The sequence below is a fragment of the Marmota marmota genome, unplaced genomic scaffold (genome assembly GCF_001458135.2).
Source record: "Marmota marmota marmota unplaced genomic scaffold, marMar, whole genome shotgun sequence".
NCBI classification, from domain to species: domain Eukaryota; kingdom Metazoa; phylum Chordata; class Mammalia; order Rodentia; family Sciuridae; genus Marmota; species Marmota marmota.
The window spans coordinates 2,385,449-2,413,053 of NW_025999928.1; the positions used below are offsets into that span (position 1 = coordinate 2,385,449).

General features: G+C 35.0%; 1 protein-coding gene across 13 annotated transcripts in view; it reads right to left on the reverse strand.

The window, feature by feature from the left end:
• Agtpbp1 (ATP/GTP binding carboxypeptidase 1) overlaps nucleotides 1-27,605 on the reverse strand; it is a 280,878-nt gene that overhangs the window by 219,308 nt on the left and 33,965 nt on the right. For 11 of the 13 annotated variants that reach the window (XR_007346540.1, XR_007346541.1, XM_048800447.1 and 8 more), the window contains one exon: nucleotides 23,603-23,667. Coding sequence is in view for 8 of the 13 variants with exons in the window: in XM_048800447.1 (XP_048656404.1) it covers nucleotides 23,603-23,634 (32 nt within the window). In the remaining 5 variants the exon portion in view is untranslated. Of the gene's footprint in view, nucleotides 1-7,879; nucleotides 7,901-22,049; nucleotides 22,071-23,602; nucleotides 23,668-27,605 lie in introns of those variants that run through there. The other 2 variants (XM_048800449.1, XM_048800442.1) reach the window with 2 other exon arrangements.

Consider the following 27,605-nt stretch of genomic DNA (forward strand, 5'->3'; position numbering starts at 1 on the left):
CAAAAATTCTACAGCACTGCTTAACTTTGGAACTTTGGAACTTTGTAGTGATTATAAAAAAGGCAATGGTGGATGAAAAGCTGACACTTCAGCACAAATCAAGATAATGACACCAAACTGTACTCCTTAATGATCACTGTATTCTTCACCACCATGCACTTGTAGCTAAAAAAAAATAAAATGACAGTTCCAACAATTAGTATACATCTAAGTATTCTCCATACGCTTAAAACACTTCAAGTGCACATTAATGATGGATATCTTAGGAGAGAACGTTTGTACGATTATACTGGAATTTGAACTAGCCACTTTTTTCACAGAAACATCATTTTTACTTCAAAAAGCAGTGGACAACCAATGACTATTCAGACAGATATTTATGTCAGGCATTTTTGTGAAAATAATCAAAGCAAATCTAACATGTCAAGTAAACAACAGGCTTGTTACAAATGACAAAACTTGCCTTACTGAGAAAAAAAAAAATCAGAAGTTTGGAAAATACTGGTCTACCATCATGACCTCAACAGCTTTACAATATTTAAAGAATTTTCTGATAAAGTCAGTGATGATGCTAACAATTTTTAATATTATATGTTTAAACGTGCAACATTTATAAGATCTGCATAATTCACTGAATCAGTATGTTCCAAATGATCAATGCATGTTACAACTTCAGATGTGGATTAAAAAACATTCAAAGTGCAAAAAAGACCAATGGACTTTAATCTAACAGAGTACAAAAGGTGACAAGTGTGATTTCAGATTCCATATTGAAACTAAACTTTTAAAAACTACTAATTATAAGTTTTAATATAATTTCCATTTCTATATGGCTATATGGTTTTATTTCCAAAGTCATTATATTCAAAACTATTTGTTCCTTATTAGTAACTATTAGTCTTGTTTTAATCACATTTTACTTTCTCCAAATATTGAACACACAATTGAATTTTCCTCTGCCATAAATAATAATCTGAAAAGGCTAATTAAAGCTCTCCTCCCTTTACTAATTACATATATATTTAAGTGCAGATATTTTTTTCTTCACACATATCAACAAGAATACCATGTGCAAATACACAATGTATATGTATAATTTGTCTTCTGTGTGTGACATGACAGAGATCAGAAGCAGAAAAAAGAATTTAGTTGTCTTCCATTAAGCCAGTTATTAAAGAGATTTGCAAAAGTAAAATAAAGTATGCACTCTTCTTACTAAATATTTCTGTTTGGGAAAATGATTATTTTAATAAAAATGTTAAATATTATATAATGAGTTTCTTATGGTTGTTTTTAAATGAATCAATTATTTTGTTTGTATTAGTATATTTCAGTCATACATAATAATGGGTTTCATTTTGACCTATTTATAAATGCATACAACATAATTTGCTCCATTTTAATCCCTAGTACTCCCCTTTTCCTCTCATCATCCTTTCCCCAGTCCCCTTCCTATATTCTTCTACTTATTGCTTTTTTAATTGATGTATTATATTAAAAGATTTATTTACTGTGATATATTCATATATGTACATAGTATAATTTGGTCAATTCTACATTTCCTTCCCTTTCTCGTCCCTCCTCCTTTTCCCATGGGTCCCCTTCCTTTACTACACTCTCCCTCTATTAAATCGTTAGATCACATCTTTTACAGGCTATAAAATATTTATCACCTTTTTTCTTAACTTTTACATTTCTAGCAATTAAGGCATAAGGAAGGAGATTGAACACATGCTCACAGGCCAAAGCAGGAACTCTCTTTGCAATTCCTACCTACAAAGTCAGGCAGAGGTCATCTGTACAATGTAAAAAATCTGAGGCTGCAATTAAACACCAGAGATCTTTTTGGATACCACCTTCACTGAAGGTTAGAATATTACCAAGGAAACTTCCAGGCGTCATGGCACCTTTACATTGTCTTTTTATCAATTCTTGGAGACCAATCCAAAATATATCCACCATTGCTAGAAACTTTATGTTGTACTGGCAAAACGTTTGCATATTCCATCCATTTAGGAAAGGTGCCAAATTCTACTGCAAAACAATTAAGACAGTAAGATATTGGTGGATCTGTGGAAATGACTGGCTTGTTATGAGAAAGTCCCATTTTAATAACTGTCCAGACATACAATCTTAAGTCCCATGGGCCAGTACGACTGGCTGATCTAGGTCCTCCATATGCTGCGTTTTCCTCGTTTATCATGGGACCAACATATAGGTAGTTGTCCACTATAGCCAGTATAATTAAATCCAGTTACATGGATAGATGGAATGTGACTATCTGTAAAACTGCCCATCATATGAGTATCATTAGTAAATACTGGAATGGATTCTCTAGTCCTCCGGCTGGATGCACTAAAGATGGATCTTGGAAATGGGTCCAGTAAGTTTCTTCATGGACCCCACTTACCTGACAGCTCAATAGAGCTTGCATGGTAACAAACATTGTGGTTGGAGATTTAATATCTCTTTGTTGGACCATCTGTTCAGCCTCTTGCATCATATTCTTCAACTGTTTTCACCATGGCAGTTTGGACCTTTGGTCCCTTAGGGCCTTCCTTGTCCTATTCCTCCTTGATAGCTTCCTATTCCTGCTGGGGTCAGGGCTGTCATTTCTGGATCGATCTTTAGTGGTCTGAATTTTGGCTCCAGGTCCTCCATGTCTGATGGCACATTCAGGGACCCAAATAGGACAAAATGCACCTTCTGGGAAAGCACAAGCATGAACTCTACCCCACATTATCACTGGATCTGGTCCTTTCCACAGTCCTGTTTGTAAAGCTTTCCACCAAACTAGGCCCAACAGACCTAACCAGAGGAAGACATGTGTCTCTCAGCAGCAGTGTCTCCTTCAGAATCACAATTTTAAAAATTTAGAACAAACAAAGCATGATTAAGGTTATTTTGTGAGTCTCATTTCCCCCTTTTTGTTTTTGTAAATGTAGCTTAATAGATAAATGAGTTCATTCTACAAAGGCTTGACCTTGAGGTTTACAAGGAATGCCGGTTTTAGGATCAATACAAAATTGGTGGTAAAACCATTGAAAAGAAGTAGTAGTATAAACTGGAGCATTATCAGCCTTAATCTTTAAAGGACAGCCTAATACTGCAAAAGCAGGTAGGCCATGAGAAATAACATGTTGAGCATTCTCTTTTACAGAGGCAGTGGCAAGGATAAATTGAGAATAAGTATCAACAATAACATGGAACCTGCTTTTCCTAAACTTGAGCCATCAGTAAATACTGTCATTGCTCTGGCAATTGGTTGAGCATGTACAATTTTGGGAAGAATAAATTAAGTTACAAGAGCAAATTGAACAACCATATCATGAGAATAAATAACTTTTGCCAAACTGAGGGATGTGAATTACGTGCATCTGCCATAACAGATTCGGTCATAAACCACAGGGATTAACCTCAGTTGGTGAAGATGGAATATGTATGACACATTGTGGACACTGGTGAATAATTTGATGAGCTTGTTCCCTAGTAATATGAATTTTTATGTAAACTAGAAGCATTCTGATGATGTAAAGAATGTGAAGCTTATGCACAATCATACAAAGACATTTGATGAGCAAAGCAAAAAGTTTACCAATCTGATGCTAAAGGACCTGGAAGATCAGAATGTGTTCTGATATGACCAATGAAACAAGGACATTGATGCATTTCAATTGTCTTATGTAAAGTATGGAGCAAATGGAATAACTCTTTTGATGGTATATTTCCAACAGTAGCTGTTTCAATACATTTATCAACTCCAACCATGTATGCACTATCACTATAAATATTAACTAGCTCACTAGTAAAGTCAAGTAAAGCACATATGAGAGCCTGCAGCTCTGTTCACTGAACATAAGTATATGATGTCTGTATTATCTCAGTATGAGCATGGCTACAGAAACTTGCTTTTCCTAAACTTGAGCCATCACAGTAAATACTGTCATTGCTCTGGCAATTGGTTGAGCATGTACAATTTTTGGAAGAATAAATGAAGTTACAAGAGCAAACTGAACAACCTTATCATGAGAATAATGACTTTCTACTTAACCAGGAAAATTAGCAAAAGCTATTTGCCAAGTATTGGAAGACTGCCAGAGCCAATTATGCTATTAGGTAGAAAAGGGGGTTACATTAATAGAAGGCTCTGATCCAATCAATTTTAAGACTCGTTTTCTACCTTTAATAACTAAGCAATAAAATCATGAAATGGAGTCAAAGATTTTTGAGGCGAGTGAGCTAGATGAAGCCATTCAATAACTCCCAATGACTGCCATATTATTCCTGTAGGGGTATGAATAGTGGGAAATGTTAATAAATAAATAGGTTCTTGTGGATGAATTCTAGTAAGTTGTGCAGTCTCAATGGCAGTTTCAACCTTTGTTAAGGCAGCCCCTGTCTCTGCTGTAGGTTGGCAAGAAGCAGGAGAAGGATTTCCCTGTAAAATTTGAAATAAAGGACTCAAATCTGCAGTGGATAATTTTAAACTTGGCTGCAGCCTGTTAATATCACCCAGTAATTTCTGAAAGTCATTAAGAGTATGTAAACCATCAACTCTGATCTGTAGATTTTGTGGAAGAATCATGCGTCCTTAGATTAAATTGCCTATATGTTGAAAAGGATAAGCTTTTTCTACCTTCTCAGGTGCTAGGCATAAACCCCTGCAATAAGTGAAGTTTCTTATTGAGCAAAAATTTTTCAAAGCACATCTGAACTACCATGAGCCAAAAGAATATCATCCATATAATGGATTATATATGCATCACGGAATTGTTCTTGTACTTGAGCAATGGCTTAAGCTACAAAGGTCTGACATAATGTGGGGCTATTGTCCAGACCTTCAGGCAATACCTTCCAGAAAAATTGAAATTTATAGCTATGATACTAAAAGCAAATATCTTACAGTCATTTGGATGTAATAGCATAGTGAAAAAAAACAATTTTTTAAATCTATTACTGTTAATTGATCATCAAGCGAGATAGCTGTAGGAGAAGGAAGTTCAGACTATAAAGCCCCCATTAGTTCCACAGTTCAATTTGCCAGATTTTTTCCTTACCACAAAGATTGGAGTGTTTGAAGGGCTAAGAGTAGGCTCAATATGCCCAGCTGGAAGCTGTTCTTGAACTAAATTGTGGGCTACTTGAAGCTTTTCCCCTGTAAGGGGCCATTGATCAACCCAGACAGGATCATCAGACAGCCAATTAATTTTTTCTGCCATTTTCTGGGCCAGGAAACAGATCAATGCCCCCATTAAAAAGGCTGACTAGATGTATTAGGTAATCCATATAGTCTTTATTGAGAAAACTAAGGCATAGGTGAAAATCTTTCTTGTTGATTCCTTTCTATTCCTTTAGTAGGGATAGATCCTTGATTAAGCATCTAAGATGTCACCATGGAATTAGAATTATTAACAAAACTCCAAAGCTCCTCAAAATATCTTGTCCCAATTAATTTACCTGCAAGGTATCCAGGGCATAAGGTAAAAAGAGTCACCACCATCTTTATCTTCCCGCAGGAGGTGTTGAGCACTCTAAGCAAGCTGAGAGCGCTGTCCAACAATGCCTTCTAAATCAGCAGATATTGTGTCTAAAGCTCAATCCCAAGGCCAGAATTTACTGGAATTCACAGAAACATCAGCTCCAATATCTATAATGCCCTTGAAAATTTTGTAATTAATTTTACAATCCAATAGAGGGCGCTCTTGCTTAATTAATTGAGCCCAGTATGCTCCATCTATGGACTGGGAAGTATGAACTTCACAGAGTCCAAGGTCTCAAATAAAGCTTCCCCTACAGAATGACAAAGCAAAAAACAATTTGCACTATGGTATTCTCTGGATTTGAGCAAAAACCTTAATTTCTCCATTAAAATTTATATCAAGAACACCCGGTAGTACCTGAGTTTCTTTTTGAGTTAAAAATTACTTCTACCCAATATTAAACATATTGTATTTAGCAGTAGAGGTCCATAAATTCACATAGGAATCATTTGCAGACCCATATCCATCCGCAGTCAGTATGAATCTTGAGGTGGGACGGAGGCCCAGGTTTCTTGTTCCCAAGCAGAAAATGTCCCAGATTTATCAGGAGACTGGGCCTGCATAGGAGGAGGCTGGGCTACAGTGAGCGACTATTGACCCGCAGCCAAAAATTGCTCCAGAGCAAACAGTGATGCCCTCATTATTTTGGCGGGGCAGGACTGGCCCCACCTCCAGTTCCCCTACTGCATAACCAGCAGCAGTGAGGGTCTGTTTAGGACATTCTGGGCATGGCATTCCCGCAACCAACTGTGACCTTATTGGCAATGCAGGCAAACACCTGGTACACTACTTTGTCCTTGGGATCATCTGCAATCTCAACCATGTGCACCACTTTGACGCAATTAAAGCACTGCATTTTAGAAATGGCCTCCCTTAAAGGAGGTTGTATAACTTGTTTCAAGGTGACCTCCATGGTTAGGCCCTGGGAGTATGTATGCCAGTTGATAAACTAATAGAGACTGATATAATCTGATATCATTCCCTGTTTGCAGTATTAACAAACTTTATTAGCATTTTCAAACACCAGTTGTTAAACTAAGATCTCAGAGGCATCTGGATCAACAATTATACAGCTCACAGCTTGATATAAAGGCGCTACAAAGTCCGAGTAATTCTCTTCCTACCCCTACCAGATCTGGCTGAAATCTAAGGTTTTCCCTCCCTTAGTAGGTAATTTTCTCGATGTCCTTCTTGCACACACACTTATCTGAGTATAAGTTTGTAAATCATAATTTAATTGTTGTTCCAACTCACTGAATGGTCCCATCCCAGTCAACATTTCTAATGTGATAACGTATTCCATGCATTCTGTTAGTCTCTGCCTGCTTGGTGCAAAATTCCACCCATCTAGATTTCCACAGCAAATACTCACCTCCCAAAAGGCGAGCTTTTGCAAGGGTAATCCAATCCTTAAGCGGCAGGGCCTCAATACACACTGATTCTATCAAGCTTGGAAGGAAAGGCGAGTTTTGGCCATACATGGAACATGCAAATTTATATTCTTTAAATTGTTTAAAAAGAATATATGCATGGATTCGTACACTTTGGTTTGGATTTTGCGGATCTAATTGCTCAAAAATTGTATATAATTTGAATCCTGTTAATCCTCCCCAGCCACTCTGGCAAAGGCCCTGCTGCAGCATCAGGGACCCTGATTTTTAGTCCTCCTGGAGGGACAGGATGGATCATTGAAGCAGGACCATTGTAATATAAACTACTGAGGTCTGCTACCAATTCATCCTCTTCTTCAGACTGCGAGTCTCCATCAGAGTGCTGCAGAGCAATCTCTCCCTCATCTTCCTATATCTGTATCTAACAAAGCATACTCTGCCTCTGGGCTGTTTCCCTGCCTTTCCTCAGTATGAATGGAACATGCTTTAGCTCTGCCCTTAGGTCTTCTGTCTTCCGGCAGGCCTGTCCACTAGGTCTAAGACTTTTAACTGCGTTTCTAAGGAATGTGATTAAATCTCCCAAGGACCTCAGTCCAATATTTTGGTCTGAATATAAACAAGGTTGTATTACTGTCCAAATTCTTTCTACATTCTCAATTGTGCACATTAGCTGAAATACAACCAGCCTGCAGCTCCCTGACAAGTTTTCCCCAAGTATGTAAATCAAGCGAGTCTTCCTCAGAAACCTTCCCTAATCACCTCTAGGAACTGGGCAAGTTGGGCTGCTTCACAGATTTTCCCCTTTGCTTAATGATAGTTTTGAGAATAGCTAAGTAAATTTCCCTCTCTGTAGAGAGAGAGTTCTTTCTCTTCTTTCTCTCAATAAGCTAATCCAGAGAGAGGTAGAGGGGAGAACAGGGAGGGAAGGAGAGGGAGCCAAGTACCCACCTGTACTCTTCCTCTTTTGCATTGCTGGGACAGGTCCCTGTTCCAGGTGCCAGTTCTCCCTCACACCCTAAGGGTAAGGGAAAGGGTTCCCATCAAAAGAATGGGCTGGTTGTGAAATAAAAGCTAGGAAAATAGTACCACGAAATACACACAACAGACCAGAAATAGGCTTTCAGAGGCGGGGGCAGTGACAGGCTAAGCTGACCAGAGGGGTGTTATTTATAGCAGTACAGATCAAAAGGGATCAATAGGAGCTTCTTCACAAAAAACAGGACAGGGTGAGGATAAGCAGACTGGGGACATGTCCACCTACAGTGCTGTGCTGAACTTGTGATGGAGCTAGATACGAAGTCACATGAACCAGGCATTCTCAAACCAGCAGGGTTGCTGCTGGGAGTTCCTGATACCAGACTTTCCTGTCTAACGGCTTCCATATCATTTTAGTTCACACACATTTCACAGATGGCTCCCCACAGGACGCAACACATTTATTTATTTGTTGTTTGTTTGTCTGTTACGGATCCAACCCAGTGCCTCACACGTGCTAGGCAAGCACTGTACCACTGAGCTATAACCCCAGCCCTTTGATAAATATTTTAACTTAATCAGTTTTAACTGGCAATATGGTAGATATCAATATGGTAAAATAACTCATATACAACAAAGATTCAGAGTCATCATTAGTTTAAGAATAAAAAAAAGGATTCTCAAGAAGTTTGAGAATGTCTGCTTAAGGATTATCTTGAAAATCTTGTGTTCCTGATCTGGAATCAGTTCTTTCTCTAAAAAGCCCTAATTCATTTTGGTGATAAAAGATATTTAAGACACCAAAACTTGTGTATACATAACAATTAATTTTTTCCTCTTTTTCTTTGTTTTTTGGTGTTTTTTTTTTTTATGAATTTCTGTAACCCAGAGTTGGGAGAAATATGCATTCACAGAAATTCTGAAAATTGATAACTCAAAATTTTGTTTTCTCCAATTATTTTTTGAAAAGTTCATCAGTTATTACTTTTCTAGCTAATAAAATATTTATTATTCAAAAACTCAACGTGAAACAATTCATACTGAGCATAACATACTGAACATAACATAGGTCTTAATCCATTTCAAGTTAAGAATTTGTTCTGTCAGTATCCCTGAGAAGTTTAAAATAAATTACATAAACATACTGAACATAACATAGGTTTTAATCCTTTTCAAGTTAAGAATTTGTTCTGTCAGTATCCCTGAAAAGTTTAAAATAAATTACACCATTAAAAAATATCTGCATGTAAACAATTCTTTTGTGAGGATTATGTTCTTCCAAATGATGGACAGAAAGATAGATGGATGAAATTTTTTGTCTTTTGGTACTGTGAACTGAACCCAGGGATACATCACCACTAAGGTACATCCCCCACTCTTTTTATTTGTTTATTTTGAGGCAGGGTCTCGCTATGTTGCTTAGGGCCTCACTAAGTTGCTGAGGCTGGCTTTAAACTTGCAATCCACCTACCTCAGCCTTCTGAGGTACTGGAATTACAGGCATGTGCCACCCCACACAGCTATGGCTGAATTTTTTTTTAAGTAGGCAAAAAATAGAAAAAGAACCTAGCTAAATCCCTTTACCACTCTATTTCTATTTTTCTCACCTATAAAATGAAAAAGAACCTAGCTAAATCCCTTTACCACTCTGTTTCTATTTTTCTCCCGACAACTTATCTCTAAAATTTCAAGACTGTTTTCACTAAAGTTGAGAATCAGGAGGTGAACACCAGAGGGCAGCTCTATCTCTTGTCTGATTTTAGGCTTTGGAAAATCTAAAAGCAGTAAGACCAAGATAGAAGGAAAACAGGTATAGAATGAGCAATTTCAGATACATTTTAAATTTGAGTAACATTACCTATTAACATTAGTAACATTATGTTTGCCTTACACTATTTTTAGATTAATCAAAATGAGGCTGATAGTTACTTTGGGAGGCTCCATTTATAATCGTCAATGTTATTCATGGTACAGAGAGAAAATCATGAAATTGAAAATGAACAATGTGAAACACATAAAATCAAGTTAACTTTAAATATTTAGGGGCATTATCACTTAAATATGTGTTTCATCATAGTGATCTCATTGAGTTTACATTGTCTTAGAGCTATTTTCCTGAAAATAAATATTCCCTCAGATATTACTAAAGTCCCAAAGACATTATCTTTGCAATAAATATTTTCCAAGCAGAGAGCATGGGATATAAAATGCATCTTCACTTTATAAATAAATTGTATTACATTTATCACCTTAAAATATACAATGAGCCAGGTGTGGTGGCAGACATCTGTAATCCCAGATACTTGGAAGGCTGAGGCAAAAGGATCCCAAATTTGAGGCCATCCTTGGCAAAACCCTTTTTATAAAATTTAAAGTGGGATGTGTAGTTCATTGGTAGAGTACACCAGGGTTCAATCCCCAGTACAATGGGGATAAGGGAGTAAATGTAAAATGAATAGAGGTAATAAAGACAAACAAGATTTTAAAAAAAAAAATGATGGCAAAAAACTCCATTAAAATATATTAAATTTTAGACTAAAATATATTAAATTTTAGACTTAAATAGGAGTCATAGAAATTAAGATTTAATTTCAAACAATGACTTTATTTTCAAACTACACATTATTTTTCAGGAATGTTTGCTCCTCATTTAGAATTATTATTCTTGCTTTAATGACATTTTTACTGTTTCTCTCCAAATACCAGGCACACAACTTTTCCTCCAACTTATGTGAGTTTTATATGTGTGTATGTATATGTATGAATATGTATGTATATATGTGTATATATATGAATATGTGTGTATGTATAAATTACAAATTAAAACTGATAAAAATTTTAATAGCTATTCATTAATTCAGTTAAAATAATAAATTCATTACATAACACATTTTTATGAAAGATCTATGTTTCCCAAAACAAAAATTATAGAGAATGGCATTATTTTACAATATCACAATCTCTTCTTACTGTCGAACTCAAGAGAAGACAGATTCTCCTATCTACTCCTATGCTCAATCTGATAGAAAAGCACACATAATGCAGTCTCTGGAAAACTCCACTTTATACTCATGAGAGTCTGAGAGTAGAAAAACTTTCAGTATTATTATGAAACCTGTGCTGATCTCATATGCTTGATGTCCACAAGGACACTTTCAGAACCCTTGGCCTACATCACACTGACAAAACAAATAACTCTACAATCTACTTGGTTTAGTCTACACAACAAAAGTGTAATTCCTGCTCATATTACAGGTTCAGTCAAAGAGACAGAAACAGAGGGAAACAGAAAAACAGTGGGAATTGTCAAGTGGTATACTAATTCTTATAATTCTCATCAAGAAATGATAAAATATCACTTCAACTTCTGTCTCACTAACTAAGCAAGTCACACAGTCACAAATGAACCTCAAAGAAAATACAATTCTTCATGTGCCCAAAAGGAAGAGAACTAGAATACCTATGACCAGTCTCTATATTAGCACAGTAGGTGTGGCAAGTATCAAAGTTCTAACCAGTAATGTAAGCAGATATGAGATATGCCGCTTTCCAGGTTTTGCCCCTTAGAATAGGATGTAAATCCTTTTCCCAATCCAACTGGATATAAGATGGTGAGAACTAAAGAAAATGCCTTGGACCCAGAGACAGAAGTCACATATTGAGGAAAGCAAAGCCACTGTACCAGTTTTTTCAACCACCACCTCTACGTTAAATAAGACCAATAAATTTGAATAAATTTAGCTACTATGTCCTAGGGTCTCTAATATACCAGCTCAGCCTATTCCTGAACCAATACAATCCTATATTAAATACACTACATTTTTTTCTCTGAATCAAAGTAAATGTTGATACACAATTAAATTAACTATAATCGTGAGAGTAATCAAATAGTACACATCAAGGCAACACCCTTAAAGTGAGGGGAGGGCAAGTTAGAGTAGCAGGGAGGAGGGACAAGATCAAAACATGAAATATGTAGCAATGGAAATTACACAGTGAAGCCCATTAATTTATACAATATGTGCAAATGATTATAATTTTTAAAAGATAACACCCTTAACAAAAGACAATATAAAGACACTCGAGCATTTGACAAAAAATAGATACAAATAGATTACTCTACAAATAGGGAAAAGATAATCCATTTTCCATTTTGACACTATAAATACACCTAAAACTGGAACAACAGTGATCATCGGCATATTCTGAAAGGCATACTATTACCTTTTATCTATCTTTATCAAGAGGCCAATTAAGGAAGGAAAAAATGTCACCTCTTTTTGGACGTGCTTTATCTGTTTCCAAAAATTGGTGTCCAATGCTTTCATTACCATATTCAAGATATTTGATAATTTCAATTTCTATTTCTTTTTCGACTAATATTGTTTAAGAAGGTTCTAATTTTTAAGTGGCCATGCTTTATTGTTAGAAGCAGTCTGATTCTTTTTCTACCATATAAATAATTTTTTTAATAATGAGCTTTTGAGCTTTTTTTTTTAGTTGTAGATGGACACAATACCTTTATTTTATTTATTTATTTTGTGGTGCTGAGGATTGAACCCAATGGCTCTCTCATGCTAGGCAAGCACTCTACCACTGAGCTACAACCCCAGCCACAAATGATTTGATCTTTTTACTATGCTACCCAAAAGACTATCTTTAAGGTTCAAACTTTTCTAGAATATGTATTGGTGTTGACTACTCTCGTCAGTTTCTCCTGACAAATCCTGTGTGTTTCAAGTCGTTATTCCCCTCCTTCCCACTACCTAATCAAAAGTAGTATTGAAAAGTTTCCAAAAACAATACATAGCCGATTCTATTGTTTCAGTTTTCTTCACTGGAAATTACAATTACAAATATAGTGAATTTCTCTTGCCAGTCTTCCATGTCTAACATTTTTTCTCTAATCCCTTTTTAGATCTCCATTAAATTTTGTTTACTTTCTCCATTACTATTGTCTTTTGCTGTGCTTTTATATTAAACCATTCTTTCTGTGATAATTTTGTCTTTTTTCTTATACTGCCTATTCACATTTCATCTCTTCCTGCTGAATGTTAATATTATCTCTCGCAGTTTCTCCTCTGCTTCATGAAATTCATCACAAAGTGAAATGAACCATCAGGGTTGTTTTGTTTTTATTTTCATCTGCAGTAGAATAATTTCATGAGAATTTTCACCTGCTTCATAAGAATGTTACTTGGACCCCTCTGTGAGATGTTAATCCTCCCACTTTTCCCCCTTTTTTTTAATGGTACATTTTGATTACTCATTGAATGAACTGAAGTTTCCTTGATCAGTAACTTGTACAAATTCCTGCAAAAAGGAGGTAGAGGAAGGTCAGAGCAGTAACCCAGACTAATTATGTCTCACAATTCAGTGGCTCTCTGTCCTTTGCTGCCACAAACCACAGAGACAGACTGCCTTAGATAAATACTATTTACTTATATAACAAATCACCTGCCTGATCTGCTTCTATGAACCAATCCAGATCCAAGAAAGATTCTACTTTCAACCCTATACAACCCAGTTATAATGCACTGTAAAACCATTGCAAAACAATTCAGAGCCTACCCTAACCCTTCAACAAGTATATTTTTACTGGAACTTTCTGAGATCTGCTATTCTGAGCCCGCTGATTCCTCTCTCTGTGTAGACTCTATACCAAGTGGTTTCTGCCAAACGTACCAGCTGCATTTCACAGCCCTTTTTACATATTGCTGAGTTTGCAAGTAATGTTCCCTCTAATTTTGCCATTACTGAAATTTCAAAAGCATGGGGTCATTTAGTTCTCCTGGAGTTTGTGCATTTTTTTTTATAATTTCTAATAAGGGATGGAAAAAAATACAATTGTTCAGTAATGTTCAAACAGGAAGTTTAGACATACAATTTTTAAATGTCTTCTAGGTCATGTAAACGATAACAGATGAGACAAAGTAGAAGCAAAGGAATAGGTGGGGAGACTATTTTGGAAAATTAAGGAAGGAATGAGGTAAGCCTGGTCAAGGAAGTGACAGAGGATATGGAAAAACACAGATTAGTGATAAACTTTTAGTGATAGGCATAAAACCAACAGGATTTACGAACAACCTGGATGTGGAGTGCTAACAAAGAATGCCAAGTATGACACTTGCATTTTTGCAGGGCTGGAATACCATCAACCAAGAAAGACTAACACTGAAAGATGAAAAGATATACAAAGTTTCAATTGGGGCAACACACTATATTGGGAGAGCACTGTGAGACTTCCAAGTAACAATACTTAATAGACATCCAGGCACAGAGGAGTTGATCTCCACAATAGGTGAGATATAAATCAACAGGACTCAGATGAAATTGCTTAAGAAAAGTATATAGGTTGAAAAGAAGTTTAGGATTGAGCCCTCAGGAATACTTAAAGAGTTTCTACAGAGAAAAAGGTCCCATAAATAGATTTAGAAGCAGTGGCTAATGAAGTAAGAAGAAACACAAGAGACACTGGTACCACAGAAACCAACTGAAGAATGTAAAACAGAAGAGGAAAATATTCAAAAAAAATGTCAAAGTGCTGCTTAGAGGTTAAATAAGGCAGAAGCCTCCCAAAAAGAAAATCCATTGGATTACCAACTAAAGGTGACTTCAAACCTCCATATGTCGGAAAGACAGAAAGAAATGAAATGAACCCAAACAATTACTCCAACGTATAACCTTGAGTATTCCAGGCAATGTTGAAAGAAAAAAACCAAAGACTCCTTGAGTTGAGAAGACAAAGCTTAAAGTCCAGGAAGATCAAGGTGTCTAAAATTTGAAGGAGAAACTTTGAGAAAGAGAGAGATTCACAGAGCACAAACTCCAGAGTTCTGCAGAGGGCCTCCCTCAAATATACAGCTGAGTATAGATAAGCACCTAAGTGTGAGGAAACTACTCAAGGCCAAAAAAAAAGAAACACCTGAAAGGACTAGAGATAATGCTGCCAAGTACTTACACAATACAGGGAATTGTGCCTGTTCCCAATGCTCAAAATGGAAAATCTCATGATCAATAGGGCACTGGGTAGAGTACACATAGGGATCTTGTCTCAATAGTGAGTAAATATTTAGTCACTGACTGAGAATAGCTCTAGTCACAGCTAACAAATACTAAAAGTAAGACTCAAAAGATTCCAACTGGTGAGGCTGGGGCTCAGCAGTAGAGCGCTTGCCTTGCATGTATGAGGCACTGGGTTTGATCCTCAGCACCACATAAAAATAAATAAACAAACTAAAGATATTGAGTCCATCTACAACTAAAAAAAAAAAAATCTTAAAAAAAAAAAAAAAAGATTCCGACTGGTTTCCAAGTAACTTAACCACATTCTAGAATATGGTACAAGAATATTTAAGGAACACAAAAATGTTCAGGATGACACAAAGTAAAATACACAATAAAAAACTACCAGGCATGCACAGAAACAGGAAGTACAATTTATAATAAGAACAATCAACCAAAATATACAAAAAACTGACATACACAGTAAAATTAACAGACAAGGATATTGAAAAGGGTTTTAACTCTCTTACATCTGTGCAACAAAGTCACTCAGAAAATATAAAAAAGACCCAAATCAAACTACAATGAAATATACATTGTATGAGTTCCAGAAGAAAAGATAAGTAAACTTAAAGACACAGCAATAAAAATTATCCAAAACATGTGCAAAGGGAATTCAGGGGAAAAAAATTAAAAGAGCAATTGTCTCTGGGATATTTTCAATGAACCAAATACATAAGTAATTGAAGATACTAAAGGGGAGGAGGGAAGGGAGAAGACAAAAAAAAAAGATAATAAAATTCTCTTAAGAAAAAAAATGATAAACACAGTGGCATATTATTTAAACTTCTTTAAAACATAACTGACTGTAAACAAAGTTATTTTGAGGGTTCATAGCATATGTAAAAGCATATATAAAAATATGCCAAAGGTTAAGAAGGAGGAGAGAGAAGGTTTTTATACTACATAGGAAGTAACATATCAAATAAACATAATGTGGTAAGTATACTTGCTATATAGTATAAATGCTACAGAAACCACTAACATAAAACAGAGTCCTAGCTAATAAGGAGCTAATAACACCTATGAAGGAAATAAAATAAAATTTTTTAAAACACCATTCATTAACTAGTCAAATATAAATTAATAGATGAGCAAGAGAAAGTGAATTGTTTCAAAAAACAATTCCAAGCCAAGATAGCTTCACTGATGATTATTACCAAATACTTTAAAGAAGAAATTAATACCAAATTTATGCAACTCTTCTCTTCCAAAAAAATTGAAAAGGAAGGAATATTTATTTCCCTGTTCTAATATTCTATGAGGCCAGCATCACCATAATACAAAAATCAAACAAAAATATTACAAGAAATCAGCATATCAATAAGCTCCATGAACACAGATGCAAACATTCAAAAACAACCTTTCAGCAAAACAATATAACGATATAGAAAAGGAACAATAATATAACAAGGAAGTTTATGAACATCACAGGAATGAAAGGTTGGTTTAATGTGAAAATATTCAATATAATTTACCTATTAACAAAATGAAAAACCTTACAATAATCTCAACAGATGAAAAACCATTTCACAAAATTCAACATTGATTTTAGATAAAAACTCAGCAAACTAAAAACAGATGGGAATTTCTTCAACTAATAAAAAAAAAAGTCTAAGAAACCTACAGCTAACATAATGCTTAAAGGTAAAAGAATGAATGTTTTTCTTCTAAGATGAGAAGACAAGAATGTCTAATTTCACCACTTCCATTCCATATTGTACTGAGGGATCTGGTCAATGTGATAAGAGAATAAAAAGAAAAAACAGACATTCAAGTTGGTAAGGATGACATAAAACAGACTTAGTTCACAAATAGCATGACTGTTACAACCTCCAGAAATTCACCAAAAAAAGGTATCTGAATTAATAGAGTATACAGCAAGGTGGTAGTACACAAGAATAACACACAGAGATCAAGTATATTTCCATATACAAATAACATTTGGAAACAAACTGATAATAATACATTGACAATAACATGAAAAAAATGAAATAGGGATAAATTTGACAAACTGAAAGAAAGACAGTGCACTGAAAACTATACTACCAAAATCAAAAAAAAAGATCATAAATTATAAAAAGATATACCATGTCTCAGGGTGAGAAGATTCAATATTATTAAAATGTCAATTTTACTCAAACTAATCTACAGAGTCAAAGCAATCCCAGTATAAATCCCAGCATGCTGATTTTTCAGAAATTGTCAAAAACTGATGCTAAATTCATATGTAAATGTAAAACTTTCATTTCATCAAACTTTAAAAAAAAATAGAATGAAAGACCAAGACCATCTGATTTCAAGATTCATTCTAAAACTACAGTTACTAAGGCTGTGTGATGCTAACACTAATACTGACAACTAAATCAATGGGACAAAACAAGAGCCCTAACACATACACGAAAAACTTATTTTTGAAAAAGGTACAGAGGCAATTCAGTGGAGAAAAGAAAGTCTTTTGAAAAATGGTGCTGGAACAATAGGATATCTATACGGAGAAAAAAAAAATTCTATCCATACTTTATACCATATATAAAAACCAAATCAGGATGGTTGTATAGACTTAAATGTAAATCTAAAACTAAAATGTTAATAGAAAACATTGGTATGAATAGGTTAAGCAAATATTTCTCAGATACAAAATCCATGAAAAAAAAAACAATAAGCACATCATCTAAACTAACAACTTTGAATCTTTAAGATACTGTTTTGAATATGAAAAGATAAGCAACAGATTGAATGACAATGTTTGCAATTCAAATACCTGACTGAGGACTTGTATCCCAAATACATAAAGAACGTACAAAATCTATAATAAAAAAATTAATGGGAAGATTTGAAAATATTTGTCACAAAACAAAATATATTAAATATAAATAAGTGCATGAAAAGATGTTCAACATCATAAATCATTAGAGAAATGAAAATTAAAATCACAGTGAGATCTCCATACCTGGATTAGAATAGGTACAAGCTAAAAAGAACAACCATAATTAAGTGTTGGTGAGAAAACAGAGGACCTAAAACTCTCATCTCCTGCTGGAGGAAGTATTATATTGTACAATCTTTCTGAAAACAGGTTTTGGCAGTTTCCTAAAAATAAAGCACAGACCTACCATATGATTCAGCCATTCCATTACTTATCCAAGAAAAAAGAAAGCATATATCCATACAAATACATAAATAAATACTTATAACGGCTTTATCTATGATAACCAAAATCTAGAAATAACACAGTTACTAAATAAATAAATGAATGAGTGTATCATACAATGGAAACACTACTCAATAATCAAAACAACTATGAATGATAAACACTACAACCAACATGAATCTTTTTTTTTTTTATTGTTGGCTGTTCAAAACATTACATAGTTCTTGATATATCATATTTCACACTTTGATTCAAGTGGGTTATGAGCTCCCATTTTTACCCCATATACAGATTGCAGAATCACATCAGTTACACATCCATTGATTTACATATTGCCATACTAGTGTCTGTTGTGTTCTGCTGCCTTTCCTATCCTCTACTATCCCCCCTCCCCTCCCCTCCCCTCCCCTCCCCTCTTCTCTCTCTGCCCCCTCTACTGACATTCATTTGTCCCCCTTGTATTATTTTTCCCTTTCCCCTCACTTCCTCTTGTATGTACTTTTGTATAACTCTGAGGGTCTCCATTTATACACAATGGAGTATTACTCTGCATTAAAAAATGACAAAACCAACATGAATCTTAAGAGAGATAAATCTGAACTACAATTGTACTAAGTAAAAGAAGCCAGATTCACACTACTACCTTCTAACCCAACAACCCCCACAAAAGATATACTGTGTGGCTTCGTGTATTTAAAATTCTAGAAAAGTAGGACTAGGAATATAGCTCAATGGTAGAATACAAGGCCCTGGGTTCAACCCTCAGAACCAGGGGGGAAAAATTTTAAATTCTAGAAAAGCAAAAACCCTGTAGTGACAGAGAGCAGATGAGTGATTGCCTCAAGTGAGAGAGAAGGTGAAAGTGAAGGAATACAAAAGAACACCAGAAAACATCTGGATATGCTGATTATTATATTGATTGAGAAGATGGTTTCACAGGTATATAACATAGGTCACATGTAATATATGTCAAAGTGTGTATAGATAAAATGTATTAAACTGTATATACTAAATTTATGTATACAGTAGTATGTTGATTAGACATCAATAAAACTTTTTGAAATTATAAATGGCCAAATAAAAAATAACAGTGAAGTGAACAGAGTAAACTCTAAAAAGGAGTCTAAGGGAGTACTAAACGAGATTTAGATTGTATTTATAGACTATCCCATAATTCCTGGCTTTTAAAGGAATCAGGTAAATCAGGTAGTAACAAAAGCACAGAATCTAAATATTGCAAAGCCCAGATTACGTTTAAATAGTACGAAATAAGAGTTAACAGGTTCAGAGCTGGGTCTGTAGCTCAGTGATAGAGCACTTATCTAGCATGTGTGAGGCACTGGGCTCAATCCTCAGCACTACATTAAAAAAAAAAAAAGAGTTACAGATTTAAGCCAGGCATGACACATGCCTATAATCCCAGCAATTCAGGAGGCTGAAGCAGGAGGATCACAAGTTCAAGGCAAAACTCAGCAACTTAGCAAGGCCCTTAGTGAAATCATCTAAAAAAAATTTTTTAGATATTTTTTTTCTTGTATATGAACACAATGCCTTTATTTATTTTTATGTGGTGCTGAGGACTGAACCCAGTGCCTCACTCATGCTAAGCAAGTGCTCCACCACTGAGCCACAACTCCAGCCACTCATCTCAAAATTTTTAAAAAATAAAATAAAAGGGCTGGAGATGTGGTTCAATGGTAAACTGTCTCTAGGTTCAATCCTCGATACCAAAAAGAAAAAGTAAAAAGAGTTAGAACACAGGTAACAGTCTTGCTTTTTAACAAGAAAAGGGGCACATTCTCTGGAGTAGTAAATAACAGGTGGGTTAAGCAGAGAATGAGATCAAATAAATACAATGCAAGTATATAAATAAATACAATGAGTATATAAGTACAATGCAAGAAATGTGAAGGTAAAGCATTGTGATATCTCTAGTATATATGAGAAAAAGTCATTTGCTCAGGATATATATGTGATATACTTGAGAATTTCAAAGGTTTGAAGGATATAAACTATAAATTAGTACAAAAACTGCGGAAACACACTTTCCAAAGCACAGTAATAAGACTATTGGGGCTTGGTTCAAGTTGATCAATAATTTTAATGATACCTGCCAAAAAGCTTGTTCATCCTCAAATTTCGTTTGGCTGCTCAATCAAGGTTATCCAGGGTAAGGACTTTGTCAGGTGAGGGTAATTGAAAAATACAAACTGAGGTGAAACATTTCAGGTACTTGTAAGAGTGGACATTAGATTCTACAGCAGATAAGAAAGAAGGAGATGAATGAGAGAAATAAAATCCACAGATTACAGCTCTAAAATAGGTAGAAATCCTGCAGTATAAGATATTTTAGCAGAGAAACTGAAAAGGTAAAAGATTGCAGTTGTGGAAGAAACTGAATCAGTATTCTGAATGAGGATTTTTCTGGTGATAAGATTTAAGCATGACCATGACAATGAAGATTGGTGTGTACAGAAAACCTGCACTTGTTGTATTTTACAAGTTTTGCTTATTTAATTTAAATTAATGACTACTAATATGGCTCCCGCCCCACCGCCACCTGGTACTAGGGATTGAACCAAGAGGCACTTAACCACTGAACCACATCCTCAACCCTTTTTTGTATTTTATATTGAGATACGATCTCACAAAGTTGCTCTAGGCCTCTCTAAGTTGCTGAGGCTGGCTTTGAACTTGCAATCTTCCTGTCTCATCCTCCAAAGCCACTGGGATTACAAGTACATGCCACCACACTCAGCCAATATGGTCTTTTTTAAAAACATATTTATTTTTTAGTTATAGTTGGACACAGTATCTTTATTTTATATATTTATTTTTATTGGTGCTGAGGATCAAACCCAGGGCGTGGCACGTCCTAGGCGAGTGCTCTACAACTGAGCCACAACCCCAGCCCCCAGCCAATATGGTCTTTAAATTTACAAATCAAATTAATCCAACAGCAAACTTTGTTTAAATTAAACAAGTCTGAATATTCCACCACTTCTCCAGATTTTTTATAAAGAAAGTTTCAACTCAGGCTTGTCTCTTTAAGTCTGTATTACACAATAAACACCTACTTATGTGTACCTTATTTTCTAATTTTATGTACCTCATAATTTAACACTTCACCATGAAGTGAATAAGTCACCATACTGCATTTGTTCTTTAATCAGTTTATGAGCTTTGTGTAAACAAAGAATAGGGATCTTTTTAAGAATACACTCAACTTCCATTTTCTTCAAAGCATGGTATTAAGTGTTACATTTGTGTTTCTTTCCTACTCTCAGATTTATTACCAAGTTAGATAAAAGTATTGAATAGCTAACTCATGATGGAGAAATAGATTGAAAAAAGGATAAAAGAAAAATGAAAGTATCAATAGAAAGCCTCTGGAGACATGGAAATAAATATACACAATAAATTTTCTGTAGAAACTGGTATGGCTTTGATCAAGTTTGATGAATGAAAAATAATTCAGAACAATTCCTGTATTCAGAGCTATGGTAGATATTTCTGTGAATCCTCAAATAGTCTCAATATACTATACAATCATCCCTCATGCCTGGGGGCAGGAGAGTTCCAGGATCCCTGCAGACACTAAGACCCATGGATATTCAACTGTCTTAACTGTCTTAAATAAAACGGCACACAAGATTTGCATCCTCTGGTATATCTTAAATCATCTCTAGATTACATATAATACCTAATGCAATGTAAATGCTATGTAAATAGCTGTTTAACTGTATTATTTAAGGAATAACAAGAAAAAAGTCTGTACAAGTTCAGTACAGACACATTTATTTTTCAAATATTTTTAATCCACAGTTAATTGAATATTCAGATGCAGAACCTGTGGCTACAGAGGGCCAACTATACTATAAAATGGGAGAAGAAAGATTTTGACCCCTTTCTATTATAATTCACCTTATTGCATTCAGCTTTCTTCACAGAGCAATATGACAAGTATTACCAGAAATTATAATTTCCTTTAGATGAAGATCATTTATAGTGATCCCAATTTAGACAGCCTAAAACAACAACAAAAATAACAATAAATATCCAGTGAATATCAATTCATGAGGGGGGAAAAAAACTGAACTTAGAAGACAGAGGTTTTCAAACTTTCAAGTGACTTTACATTTTTACTATGTTCTAGTAACTAGATAGTTTAGCTATCAGTAGAAATATCTTACTTATTTAACCCAACTGAAAAAGGCTGGTATTCCTTTTTAAAACACACACACACACACACACATCCCACACACAAAATGCCTAGTTTCTTTCCTATAGAAATTATACAAGAAACTATACAAGAATATGAACAACATAATTTGCTATGATATCTTACATCTTACATAGTTAATAAATAGAAAACCTAGCAATTTAAGGAACAAAACTTATCTAAATAAACTGCATGTATATTACTCAGAATTAATTAAAGAATACCTGTAAATGCAAAGTTGCATATATGTAAACATAAAATACAACACTACTAACAAAGCAGAAAATTTTATTATCAATATTAATAGACTATAATTGACTGAACCAGTCAGGTACTAATTAATCTTCACAACATTAAAATAGCACTATCAGGGACTGGGGTTGGGGCTCAGCGGTAGAGCGCTCACCTAGCATATGCGAGGCACTGGGTTTGAGCCTTAGCACCACATAAAAATAAATAAATAAAGGTACTTTTAAAAAATAGCACTATCATTAAAATAATTTCACAGATGAGAAAACTAAGACAATAACAGAGGTAAGCAATTCCATTCAAAACTGTATATTAAGAAAATTCCAATACAGGGCTGGGGTTGTGGCTCAGTGGTTGATGCTTGCCTTGCAGGCGTGAGGCACTGGGTTCAATCCTCAGCACCACATAAAAAATAAACAAAGATATTGTGTCCATTTATAACTAAAACCAAAAATGTTTTTAAGAAAATTCCAATACAGAATCAATCACATTTCACTAACTTTTAACTGAAAGAAATATGTCCAACAGAAAGAACATGTACTTTAACTCAGAGGTCGGTTAAACTTTTTCTATAATGGGCCACTCAGCATATATTTTAGGCATTGTGGACTACAGTATGTCAAAACTACTCAACTTGGCAATCACAGTACAAAAGAAGCCACAGACAATGTTAATGAAAGGGTAGAGCTGTGTTCCAATAAAACTTCATACACACTGAAAATCAATTTTCTTATAATTTCATGTCCCAAAATACTATTTTTTTTAATTTTTTTAACCATTTTAAAATGTAAAAACTATTCTTAGACCATCGACCATACAAAAACTGAGGGTGGGCCAGATTTGACCCATTGGTTGTTTGCTGAATCGTACTTCAACTAAAGAATATCAATAAAATACAAAAATAATATACTACTACTTGAATATTTTATGAAGCATTTGGTTTCAAGTAATTGTGTTGTGTATTAGTTCTGTAATTTAAAAATACTAATATTCAAAACTACAGTACCTTTTCTCGGGTATCACTTTCAACTTGCTCATCTTGAGTTACTTCATTTCACCATTGCAGATAATCTACAAGAAAAATGTTAATGATATTAAATACTTAAACAATTATGTTTTCCATACATTAGATGTCATAAAAGCCATATTACTGAAAAATTACACTATGGACAATCTAACACTGAAAATCAAAAGAGAATGAGTGATTCTGGCCAGATCACTTCAGGGTACAATGTGTGACTACTGAAATATATAAAATCAATGAGGAAAACATAATCCAAATCATGGAGCCACAAAAAAAGCAGAAACCATTGGGTGCAGTGGTGTAGGCTCCCAGGAGCTGAGACAGGAGGATTGCCAGCCTCACCAATTTAGGGAGACATAGCTTAGTGGTTTAGTATCCCTGGGTTCAATCCCTAGTACCAAAAAAAAGAAAGAAAGGAGAAACCAAGCATAACTGTTTATGATCACAGTGTAAAGATTCCTTTTGAGACAGTTCAAATCATCATTCTTTCTAAATTCCTCCTTAAAGTCCTCAAACCAATCACAGCATCCTATGACTAGTATACTTATTGGCCACTATTCAAAGAGTAGTGATAAATATGTGTGGTTATCTCTTTATAAGAAAACTTTTTAAATTAATAATAACTTGTTTAGACAGAGTAAAAAAACTTCTCTAATGTTATCTTATTTAATGTACTTACTGCACATTTTCAATAGTTTCATCTTTGGCAAGCATTCATTATTGACTTTAAACAATCTTATATCTTGATTCACACAATTTTTATAACTTTTCAGATTTACTTTGCAACTATTCACCTAAAAATATCCTAAATGTTTAATTTTATACACCAATGCTTACTGAAGCAGAATTTTGTGGCATTACTAGAAAATGAAAAAATCACTGTGAATCTAACAAATTAATCACATTTATACAACATTTAGTAATGCTGCATTTAAAGGAAAACAAAACATAACAAAAAATCAGATTTCAAATTATTCTCTTAATTGAGAAGATACAAGAATTCTAAATTCTATCATAGTCAACTGTATTTCAACAGTTAAATGATTCAAACTTGCAGTTCATAATAAAATGCTTAACCATGGGCATTACTCTCCTCTCCTTCCTGAAAGTGGATTAAAATAGATAGTAAAGAAAAAAAGTTATGTTCAAGGCCACAGCAACAAGAAAGGAATCTAAGGGGAAAGGGGTAATGGGTACTCTGCCCAGAAGAACCCAGGAAACTAAGAACCCGGAGACTCAGAAATGCCAAAACTGACTGCTGAGAATATCATCCTACCTCCTCAATCTCTCCATGCCCCACCATCATGGAAAATGATCAATAAGCAGGCATCTGACTCTGACAAATAATCTTGGAACTGATCACCTTAAAGAATCCTGTTTTCTGAAACTTAAAAGTATTACAGGAAAAGGCCAGCACTAAGCCTTACACCCTAGAACAAAGCCAGTGTAGTGCTTATACTCTGCTTTTTATTGCTGAAGCCTGAAGCCAAAACACTTCAGGAAAAGAAAAACTTTCTGTTGTGAAAGTTTGCGTTAATTTCAGGACGGAGTAACAAAAAGAGCAGGTACTTAGAAGCAGAAGTGCTGGATTTCACCAAGTTTGTAGCTTTGCCAAACAAACTTGACAAAGTGAGAGAGGGCAAAGAAGCTGAATGTGTTTGCCAAGGAGTAATTATAATAACTGACAATGGAATTTAGGTATAATCTACCTTTTCCCCTTTATTGGGTCACTTCTATAATCATAAAATCATGCTGTTATTTCTGGGTCTTATGGGGGAAAAACCTCTCAGGCTCCCATTCTTTAATCTAGCTATTATCCCTTTCCTCCTGAAAGCAGTAAATTCTTTACACATAGTCAGGTCCTCCTCTTTCGGTTCTCTCTTATACACATTTCAATCAGGCTTTCCCCTCTCCATTTCATCAACACTGCTCTTGTTAGTAACAATGACCTATATGTCACTAAATCCAACTGTCATTTACTAGTCATCTTACTCCTTTCAGCAGCATTTGACACCATGCCCTCTCCATTGAAATATTTTCTTCATTGGGCCTTAGTGTTTTCTGCCTACCTCACTAGAAATTTATAAGTTGCCTTTCCTAGAAAAACCAGAAGTCAGTTCTATCTTACCCTCTTCTAATCACAGTCTCTTACCTACACATCTAGTTTTATGACTGCTCTCAAACATATGCACTTGATCTCTAATAATATCACACACTTAACAAATCACTGATCTCAATATTCCCTTCAAAGTGTACCATACCCTAGCTTCCTTCATCTGATTAAAAGACAATTCTGCATTTGTTAAACTGCTCAAAACCTTGGCTTCATCCTTGTCTCCATCCTTGTCTCCTGTTTTATAATCCATATCCAATCCATCATGAAGTCTTGATAATTTTACTTTCATATATCCAAAATCTGATCACTTCCCTACCTACAAGCACGGCCCCGCCACAGTTTTCATTAGTCTCCCTTCTTCCTTTGGTACCCTACGGTTTATTTTCAACAAAACATTCTATGCGATCCTTTTAAAAATCTTAGGTGGAAATCTTGTCATTAATCTGCTCAAAGCCCTATAATACTATTTCAGTGGGCACCCCATACCTCCCGGACCTCATGCTTACCTACAACTCCACTCCTTCATTCTATGGACAGGCTTCCTGGCTTTCCTCCAATATGCCAGACTCACTCTCACCTTAGTGCCTTTGCTCAACCTATTCCTTTGGCCTGGAATGTTCTTCTGTCAGACAGTCCAATGACCAACTCCTATCACTTCCCTGCTCAAATATCACCTTTTCAATAGGGCCTATCCCAAGCATCCTATCTAATATTGTAAACCACCACTAGACTTTCATATATCCATCATCTCTTGCCTACTTTGTCTTCTTCCAGAGCAGTTATTGCCTTCTAGTGTGGGAAGATTCAAAAATAGCTGAAAATTTTTGTTAAGGTCTGAATACCAGTGTCCTCACTCCCCCCTCCAAAAACAAAATACATATATTGATATCTTAACCAAAAGCATGAGGGAAAAGAGCCTTTGGGAGGTAATTAGATCATCAGGGTACAGCCCTCAGAAAAGGTATTGTACTTATAAAACAAATTCCCGAGATCTTGCTTGCACCTTCCACCTACCATGTGAGAACAAAGTGGGAGGGAGAAATCCATGAAGCAGGAAACAGGCCCTCTCCAGATACAGAATCTACTAGTGCCTTGATCATGGACTACCCAGCTTCCAGAACTGTGGCAGGAAAAAAAATTCTTTTGTTTATAAGCTACCTAGCTTATAGAATTTTGTTTTAATAGCCAAACATAGTAAGACAATATGGAAAATTGTTTATTATTGACTGGTTATATATGAACATGTGTCAAACCCAATTTTAAAGAGGACAATTTCTTTTTATAAATTTACAATGTACAATATACTTGCCATCATACTACATATATCAATTTGTCATCTAACTCACCCCAGAAACCTTAGCAGTTTATCACCCCCAAAGGCTACAAAAACAACCACAATCAACTCCTTTATCTCCTGAAGGTTTTAAGAAAAAAGTAGTAGAAATCCAAATCTTGATATATCCATCATATCCATACTAGATATGATTTAATATCTGGTAGTTAGTTCATTGATATTTAATATCTGGTAGTTAGTTCATTGACTCTTTTTAATCATCCTGTAAGCTAGAGTACTTAGCAATATATATTGTTATCTCTCTACCCCAGAATTTAAGCCATATCAGAGTACAGATCTGTTTTTGCTCACTAAATTCCTCTCAAGTGCCTTAGAACAGTGCCAACATACTGTAGGTGCTAAGTAAATTTTTGAATGACAAATGCTTTTAAAGTTTTCCTTTAAGAAAGTTTTTTCAGACACAAAAAAGCAAGAAAATCTTCACTTTTAAAATCAAATAATATGGCTGATATGGTACACTGGCATTCAATATCTACCTCAATATAGTATCTTCCAGCATTAAAGGCGGGGGCGGG